The sequence below is a fragment of the Gymnodraco acuticeps genome, unplaced genomic scaffold (assembly GCF_902827175.1).
Source record: "Gymnodraco acuticeps unplaced genomic scaffold, fGymAcu1.1, whole genome shotgun sequence".
NCBI classification, from domain to species: Eukaryota; Metazoa; Chordata; class Actinopteri; order Perciformes; family Bathydraconidae; genus Gymnodraco; species Gymnodraco acuticeps.
Window position 1 is genome coordinate 232,806 of NW_022992067.1, and position 10,041 is coordinate 242,846.

The 10,041-nt window shown below is 40.6% G+C and overlaps 1 protein-coding gene across 1 annotated transcript; it reads left to right on the forward strand.

Annotated features, from left to right (window-relative positions):
* Window positions 1-1,050: 1,050 nt before the first annotated feature.
* On the forward strand, window positions 1,051-8,923 carry prmt1 (protein arginine methyltransferase 1). The gene is given in 11 exon segments (XM_034202277.1): window positions 1,051-1,141; window positions 2,307-2,393; window positions 2,512-2,667; window positions 2,776-2,839; window positions 2,947-3,089; window positions 3,491-3,578; window positions 5,974-6,017; window positions 6,019-6,090; window positions 6,210-6,360; window positions 7,426-7,547; window positions 7,624-8,923. Coding segments are annotated over 11 exon segments (1,038 nt in total). The 5' UTR covers window positions 1,051-1,114; the 3' UTR covers window positions 7,708-8,923.
* Window positions 8,924-10,041: the final 1,118 nt, after the last annotated feature.

The following is a 10,041-nucleotide window of genomic DNA, read 5'->3' on the forward strand; positions in this document are numbered from 1 at the left end:
CTAAAACCATTTAGTGCTTCACATAATAAAATACACATATATCCAGTCTCTGATAGTGTTACGTTATTATGAGAGTGCTCTGTTTGATTCTGAAATTGTATATATTTATATAAATATACATGTCATAAGTATAAATAGATACAAGCATAAATAAATGTAGGAATAAAAACATGAACAAATAAATACAGGAATACATATCTTGCAGTGTTTTCAGGGAGCTGTAGTGTGTGTGCTGTGGCTCAGCTGGAAAGCAGTTGACTCATGACCACAGGGTCTCTGGTTCGACGACTGAACAATATGTATTTTTTGTTGTTTATAAAAGCTACAGCTAAATGAGATAATGTAGTTAATAAATGTATTCTTTGATATGGTTTAGCCTTTCTCAGGCTACAACATGGTTAAGTTTATGAATATTATTAAGGAATACAAATCCCTCTTTGCAATGTTTACCAGCCTCCTTAGGCTTTTCAATCACAATCATTCAACTGGAATAAATACAATATTGTTAACATGAAAATATGATTTAATGTTCGTTGTTTAGAGTTATTCTAAGGCTTTACTCATTGGGAACTCGGTATGAGAGAGCACACTGTTGAGATGTCCAATCTGCCTGTTTTACACACTTTGACCAACAGGGGGGTTTGTGTTCAAATGAAGCCCATGATGAAGCCTCATGAGATGAACCCTTTTGCGAACCAATTGGCTGGAAAGCTTCAAAGCTTCATAAGGCTTCATCTCACCATCACTACTGTTTAGTTGCGGATACTAGGGTTACATTTAGAGACTGAATTTGACTGTGAGTGCACGTGTGTGACGATTAGAAAATGCATTTGAATCCTCCATTTCCATAAATGTTCAGACCAATGGCATTTGAGATGGTACTCAAGCTAAAAATTAAAGTTTGAGAAGTGGCTGTAGAGAAACGGGATTATGGCTAGGTTCTTATCGATGATCCACACTCAGCAGAAGAGGGCGGTAATGGTTAAAACCATAGGTTAATTAAAACCCAAAGAGAAGAAGAATGAGAGCTGGCTGTGGGCGGGGCCTGGGTGTATAAAGAGAGGGCGGGGCGTGGAGGGTCCTTCAGTCTCCCGCAGCCAGGCAGACTATCGAAATGGCGGCGCCAGCAGAGAGGATGGAGGTAAGGTGTCCAATAGGAAATTAAATAAACACCTAATTAATTTGTGTACACGATAAACGCATATCAGCATGATCAGTATTCCAAACGATGTATTAGTTGTTTGACTTAACGTTTAGCTTTTGTCCTTGCATTCGCTTCAGCTCATGATTCATCCATTTTAGTTGAAGCTAACTTGCTATCGTTAACGTTACTATGTGATGCACCCGCTCATTCATTTGGGGTCGCTCATCGGATACAGCTACATTTTGACGTATATACTTTTGTGTTTTACTTTTACGTATGGATATCGACTTTGAAACCGATGGCCATCGCCGTACGTTAAAGCGACTTCTGGTGGCAGAAACGTAGTTTTACTTGGTGCGACAGCAAGCCGGCCTGTGGGACCGCATGGGAGCCAGCGTGTTAGCCCCGTTAGCTTTCTGTCTAGCTCATCCATTACATTACTCCTCCGTTGGTTCAAACACATTCCACGATCAAGTAAACATCTTCCAACAGCGTCGTGTTTTGTTGGCGGCATCACTATCTTATTTTATGACTTGTTGTTGTATTTTATAGTTGTTCGACTTTAGTGACGTAGTAAGTTTAAGCAAACAGCTAATAACGCCGAGAGTGAATTGTCTGTGACAATGTGGCCTGACTGTGAGCTGATGTACCGATGCTTTTGATGAATGTTTATTTGACAATATCCGTTTTTAGAGGAAGGCCACGATCACTTCAGCACCATGAACCATGTGCTCCATCTTTGTGCGGGCTGGCCTCATTCATTGCCTGCTCGGACAGTCACAGCATAGTACATTTATTTTGGCTTAAACCAAAATCAATATGAATTTATCTATTTTTTTTAATTAAATTAAGCATTATTAAAAAATCTGTCCAAACACGTGTGTACATCTATAAAGGTGGTAGTACTGTGTTTTAGCTGCACATAATTGCAGCTTGTGTCTCAAAAAACGTTTGCTCGTGCAGTGGCTAGTACTCAAAGAATATCCAATTGTTCTATGTTGAGTTTTACCTTTACCATACGGCTGTTTGCTTTGTTAATATTCTGTCTGTGTCCCCATCAAGTAAAACTATCGGTTTTATGTTGGGAGCTGGACCAAACCTGACACAATGGCCGAACTTACTTGGGTTGTAATTGTGGGTGTCTTTTGTTGAGATTTCTCAGGGGGAGAGCTCAGCCAAGCCTGCAGCGGAGGATATGACATCAAAGGACTACTACTTTGACTCTTACGCCCACTTTGGCATCCATGAGGTAATTCCCTTTCAACTCGACAAACTGCTGTGCTTAGGATTTCAGATGATCAACCCATATAAAGCCTTTCTGTTTTGTGTAACAAGATGTAACCCTCCCATTGTTCCTTCAAATGTAGGAAATGCTGAAAGATGAGGTTCGCACTCTGACCTATCGCAATTCCATGTTCCACAACAAGCACCTGTTTAAGGACAAGGTGGTGCTGGATGTGGGCAGTGGGACAGGCATTCTCTGTATGTTTGCTGCCAAAGCTGGAGCCAAGAAGGTTATCGGGGTATGTGTTGGTACTAATCCAGTTGGAACGGTTGACCCATGTTAACTGTTGCTCTTTAGTGGCATAAGAAGGCAGTGTGAATTAAAATGTTGCTCTTTGTTTTATTAGATTGAGTGTAGCAGCATCTCAGACTACGCTGTGAAAATTGTGAAGGCCAACAAGATGGATGACGGTGAGTTACTGGAATTATTCATGATTGCTCAATATAGGAATGTCTTTGGATCTCACAGGAACCAAGGGCTTAAAGGTTGTAGCTGATGACCCTTTCTGTGTTTACAGTTGTCACTATCATCAAGGGAAAGGTGGAGGAGGTGGAACTGCCTACAGATGGCGTCGACATCATCATATCCGAGTGGATGGGCTACTGCCTCTTCTATGAGTCCATGCTCAACACAGTTATTTATGCCAGGGACAAATGGCTGGTGTGTATATTTGTTTGTTTGTCTCAACACATTAAAATACACGAGTTCTTCTGCACTGTAGTGATGAGGTTTCCCACGAGTCCAAACTGACACAACAGTACTTTTGTGTTGTACTGCCATAACAAATACATTTTTATTTGACCAATCACTTAAAATAAAAACATTTGTATGCCTTATTTCTATTTTCTCCTGGTAATTCCTATGGCAAGTTGCATTGTATTAATGGACTTCAATTCTAGCTAATATGAGAATTTAAGGTAATGTTTGATTAAATAATATTCTATGTTTTATAGCATTGGCATAAAACTGCTATTAGACATCAATCATGAGTTGGACGTGTGACAAAATGCACCATGTTGCTCGTTTCTCACACGAGTCTGACTTCTGTTTCCCCTCTACAGAGACCAGATGGACTCATTTTCCCAGACAGGGCAACCCTTTATGTCACTGCCATCGAAGACCGACAGTACAAGGACTACAAAATCCACTGTGAGTAGTTTAACATTCATGGGTCTATGTTGTGTCAGACTCATTGTGAGGTCGTTGTACTTAAGGGTTTACGTATATAAATAAACGTATTTACTCATGTCTACCCATGGGTAACTAGCCATTTTCTACTCTTTAAAAAAAAAGTATCTTAAAGGGCCCATGTCATGCTTTTCTGGTTATGACCCGTCCCCTTGTGTGTTATGTAGGTTTTTCTGCATGTAAACGGTCTGCAGAGTCACAAACTCTCAAAGTACACCTTGTAGCGAGTAAAACTCTAACACAGAGAAGACCTGTCTATGCTGCCCCAGAACGCCTCGCCTCGTTGGAGATTTTTCCCCTAGTATAGGGACGTAATGATACCAAGGTCCAAATGGACCAATCTGTGGAGCTCCTCACACACACACACTCACTCACTCACTCAGCCTTATATTTTCTCAGCCGTGGTTAGGGATGGGTATCGTTAAGATTTTACCGATACTACTTATCGATACCGGTATTTTTTGATACTTTTCAATAATTTGGTGCTCAAAATTATAGACATGATACAAGATGTGAAGATTAAACAACAGTCATTTTATTGTAATTTATTTTTATTTTGTTTAACTTTTTCAATGTCATACCAAGCAGGTAGAGTGTTTGACAGTGTCTCTGGAAGGGGGGTGGTAATTAGGGGCAGTTCATAAATCCATGTAAACATGACCATTATTCAGTTAAAACGAGACACTGCGTGCGCACCTCCTAAACCGGAATCTCCAGTCGGCTAACCATTATAATCAGTTTATTTATAATTGTAATGATGGATTATCAGTATTCATTTTAAAGTTACACAAACATTGGATTAACCATTTTATCCCCTTGAACACAACTTTTGATCACAAAACAGCAAAGGTTAGACATAATTATCATCATGGCTAGGGATGGGTACCGAGCCCCCGGGCTGAATTATTAAAGACCGTGGTACAGTTAAGCTCCGACGTTATCAGTCTTATCGGTACTGGAGACATGTAAAAAATATGTCATATGTATTATTGCTAAACAAACATTATATCTCAGTTTTAGTGTTGACAACTCCGTTTCTAATAAGCAAAAAGACTGCAAAATCCGTCTATGATTATTTTCGATCTTTCCAATCCAGACAAGAGATCTCTCTCCCCCGCCTGCTTGCAAGGGGCACACACAAAATTGGCGGAGAGAACATGGTCCGATGTGTGGTTCAACTTTACCCGTCTCGATGTGGACAATGCTCGTTGCCAAAAGTGCAATAAGAGTTTAGCAGGGGGGCCGGAGATAAGGAAAATCCACCCAAATGGCCCCAGAAGAGGTTTTGTTTTGTGCTAAATCTCTCTAAAAAGGTCAAATATCACTTGTTTTGCATCAATCTTGATACAGGGTACTTATTATATGTTGTACTTTGGATTCCTAAAGCTTTTAGTCTACTAACCCATCATCCAAGGTTAGTTTTCACTACAAGTACAACATATTTTTTGGACGGACACTATAATTTACTACAGTTTACCATGTTCAATCTGAATTTTCTTTAAAATAAAAAACATCTATATTGATTCTGACTTTTCTACATCCAACTCACAGGTTTATCATTACTTTGAGAACAAAGATTATTAATTTAATCCTTTTTAGAAGGGAAGATATGGTCATTTGTTCTGGGAATGTCATTTTCGAGCCTGAAACCTGAAAAACCGGCTCAGGGCTTAACAGGTTAAACTAAGGAAGTAGTGTAATTCATATACCGATGGCAGCACCGTTTGTCCAGCGTCAGGTACCGGTACTGACTTAGTACCAGTTCTCGATACCCATCCCTAGCCGCGGTACTCCACGGAGTTTCGCCAACACACACTCACTCAGCCGCGGCTTCGTGGATCTCCACTCACAGTTCGCCACACTGCTCAGGCTGAGTTCTGCTGTGTCTTGCATAACCCACACAGCAACCAGGAAACGACACCACTAATCCAGCTCACACTGTCTGCTCATCGAGCCCTGCAACGTCCCGACAACACGGCACCATTCTCATTTGTTTATAATCACTAGTGTCCTTTTCTGGTTAACAGGAGCTCCAACAAGGCGTGTAGGACAGAGAGTGAATACACATACTATACAGAGATGCTGTATGAGAAACCAATGTGAATTTGGAAAATTGAACAATATAAATCTATTCTAGTAGACCTCAACAATGGAATTATGATCAGTGGAAATCGCCATGACATGGTTTCATAAAACACATTTTATTTTTGTTTTAACTGCAGTCCTTAACCATGATCCCAAAGTACACATCGCACAATGAAATGTGTTGCCGCCCAGGCATTTGACTAATAAGTTCAACCCTTGGCACACGACTGGTGAGCCGCACATCTAATTTCTGCTCTTGTGTCTGTATTAGGGTGGGAGAACGTATATGGTTTTGATATGTCATGCATCAAGGAGGGTGGCAATTAAGGAACCCCTGGTTGACGTGGTGGATCCTAAGCAGCTGGTCAGCAGCGCCTGTCTCATCAAGGTGGGTGGACCAATGCTTGTGTTGAGATTGTTATGATTTTCAAATAGTGTTGGCGCACAGTGTCATTCGCAGTGACATGTTTTCTATAATAAATTCTGACTCCTCCCTTTGTTTTTCAGGAGGTGGACATCTACACAGTGAAGGCAGATGATCTGACCTTCACCTCCCCGTTCTGCCTGCAGGTGAAAAGGAATGACTACATCCATGCCTTGGTCACCTACTTCAACATAGAGTTCACCCGCTGTCACAAGAGGACCGGCTTCTCCACCAGTCAGTATAATTACTAATGATACCACTGGACAGTGTTCTATCGCTGTATATATGTCTTAGTGTCAATAATAACCATATTCCACTCTGTAAGACACTCAAACTGTGAGTCTTCGATATGTGTTTGCATACCATGGATTAGAATTGGCAATTAATTAGCACTGGTAATTCAACATCTGTAAACTCTGGTCAATGGTAACAGTAACAGCGAGCATTTTTTCCCAAATGGTTCTTAACGAGATGTAACGGGCATCTACTTTGTACAACAGTATCACTTGACTTTTGAAAACAGTACAGATGTTTCTACAGTACCATAAGTACAAGGCTGTGTGTAAATGTATTGGCTATCCAAATGGACCAATCCGTGGAGCCGTTACGTGAAGTCTGTGGATTGGTCCAAATGGACCAATCCGCGGACTTCCTCACACAATCTTTTCTCAGCTGCAGCTCCGCCGATTTCTCCTCCCTGAGACGGCGGGGCTAGACTGTGAGTCGGTGTGTGTTCGGGCTGGGTCTCGCAGACGGCCACTGGGCTCATAGGGAGGGGGGGGGGGGGCAGGAGTTCCAACAAGCCGCTTAGGACAGAGTGAATACACATGCTATACAGAGATGCTGTATGAGAAACCAATGTGATTTTGGGACATTGCACAATGTAAATCTATTCTAGCAGACCTCAATAATGGAATTATGATCAGTGGAAATGGCCATGTCATGGGACCTTTAACAATTGGGGCATTTCACTGGTATTGGTATCTACTACTTTCTGTAATTATGACATCTTAGTTGTTACTGAGATTTACTGCGTTAGTAGACATGAAGCTTTGTCATATGGAAGGGAACCATGATTTCATCAGTAGGTTGGAGAAACAACTGATGATTTTTAGGCTGAAACTGCCTAAACGGAATGAAGTTTCTTGATATTTGGCTGCATTTATGGGTTAAACCCATCCTGCTCTGAACCACTATGATGGGTTCATGCTTTGGGCATTGACTTGGATCAAATTAACATCTTCAGAACTCCAAAGTATTGAGTTTTAACAGCAGACTGCTTTTCACTTCCCTCCTCAGGCCCAGAGTCTCCATACACCCACTGGAAGCAGACTGTCTTCTACCTGGACGATTACCTGACTGTGAAGACCGGGGAAGAGATCTTTGGCACAATCAGCATGAAGCCAAACAGCAAGAACAATGTAAGCAAGAAGTTTGGAAGTTCTTATCTACTCTTGTGCTTTGTTCGTTTTGTCTGACACGTTGTTGTGTTTTCAGAGGGATCTGGACTTCACCGTCGACCTGGACTTCAAAGGTCAGCTGTGTGAGGTGTCGAAGACGTCGGAGTACAGGATGCGTTAGAAGTCTCTGTCCCTCCTGGTGTTAGTTTGTCTTGAGTAGAGGACAGGTAATACTCTTTGACTGAGTCTGTACACTAGTTTGATGCTCCCCATGCAGCAACGTTTTAGAAACTTCTTTTTTTTTTTGGTCATTTTCTTGTTCAGACGTTAACAGTATTTAAAAGGTCTTCACATCCTCGGTCAATGTGAGTTGTCATGGTGACATAGTCGCTAAACATAACTTGTGTTTGACATGTGCCTGGTGTTTGAGTCCAACATGTTCTGGGTTTTCCCCTGAGGTTCTTGTCTTTGCATGAGTGACACCATGGCTGCCAGTAATACTGTCAGTCACTTTGGGATGTCCTTATGTTTGATTCTGATGAAGTCTTGTGTCATAGACAAGACACCTGTGCACCAAACACCAAATGCCCTGTTCAAATGTTTAAGAAAAAACAAATTTATATCATATTGCAATTTTTGGAAAGATAACTTCAGATCCAAATGTTTACTTGAGACTAAATACCTTTCCTTTTTTCACATATTTTTTTTAAATGAGCTGTCATACCACCATTCCAAACTTTTTAGTTTTGTTTTTAATCTGTGGGCAACTTCTCCTTTTAGGAGAATGATTAACAAACGGCACACGTAAAAATTGATTGAATTTAGTCTGAATACTGTGACTTAATTAAACCCTATTCTCGCGTAACTGTGAACTATAGACTTAAAGCCTGCTTAGAATCGGTATGTTTTATATTTGGACAGCATTAGAGATGCTATTCTTGCAGGCAGCACAGTGAGCTGAGATACCAGAGGCTGATTCAAACATGCTCCTGTTGGGGCCTCTGCTGAGCGATGGCTGGGTTGCAGCATTTGAGATGCTCAAGATATCATTTTCTGGCTTTAATCCGCTCACACCCTTGAGCATCAGTATGTCCATTAGTGCTTCACATAAGGAGAAGATGGCCATGTGTCCACTGGCCCATATTTGTTAGTTTGTCTTGATCCAGTGGTAACTATGTTGGCACTGCTGGGAGCTCTGACCCCTTGTTTTTCTCTTTTGTATTTTTGTCACCTGCTTGTTTTTTTTTAAGAAAATAAAACTAATAAACTTTTATTGCATTGGCTACAGAAGTGTTCTTCTATGAAAGCATCTCTCTGTAAAGATGCTTAGTATTACTCCATTGTGTATCCTCTCGAGTAAGTGGTCTGTGATCTGCATATAATAAACTTTGACTGAGCCAGGAGTTGTAGCTGCACCTGCATTCAAAAGTATCTTATCAAATTCCACATTGAGTCACTGTAAAGATAACTGTTCAGGAAAGATCTTCCAAAAAATGAGTCTGCAAAACTCATTTTGGTCATCGATGGTTGTGCTGAAAAATATCTCAAAAATAAATGTCTAATTTAAGCCTCCAGTGGGAGAAGCATACTTGGGAGGAAAGGGGTTTGTACATAGGCATTAGAGTGAAAATGATGGTGATGTATGTGTATACATTAATGCTCAGATTGTGAGTTGTGTTGCTTTAGATTGAATCTGCATTTCTGCAGAGGGTTAGTCCAGCTCTTGTCTACACTTCCTGGTCCTGGTTGTTAATTTACTTGAAGGACAAGCAGCTAGCCCATGTCAGTGCCTTATGTGTTCAGGGTCCGTTACGCTTACCAATGATGTCACGCATTGGCTGTACGCCAACCCAAGAGGACATTTTACACGGCCAAATTCCACATGTATTGAGACTCAACGTAAGAGCTTGAGCCTCTGCTCTTCTGGGGGTGCTAACATCCACTTCATTCTTTACTTTGTCCGTTATATGTAGAAGATATTACTTTTTTCTCCGTCATGTTGTTTCCATAGCAACAACTTCGAAATAAAAGCATCTAAATGAAACAGGAAGTTAATCTAAATTACATTTAAAACACTGCAACGAAAGTAACAAAAACAATGTAATATCCTTTTCCGTTTTACAGAACACAAATTGGGTTATTTACATAATTAGGTACTAAACTGGCCTTGCCAAACTCAAAGCATTGAGAGGGTTGTTAAAATGGTGACTGAGGCTTCTGCTAAGTACTTCTCACAGGAAAAGAGGGATGGAGGAGGGATCAGAGCTCAGGAGACTAGCAGGAGACTGATGTCAAAGCAGGACTTGTGCAACCTGGCAAGGTTCAAGAAGTCCGAAGATTGATCTTTGTAATCTTATCCAGTTATATATATGCAGTTCACCTGTTAATACATATTTTTAAATGATTTGGCTTTGTCAATAGAAATTATTTCCCTATTTTTTACTATCTATATAAAGGTTCAAAAGGGTAAAATTGCCAATTTAGAAATATAAAACGATGTAGGTTAGTTATCCTA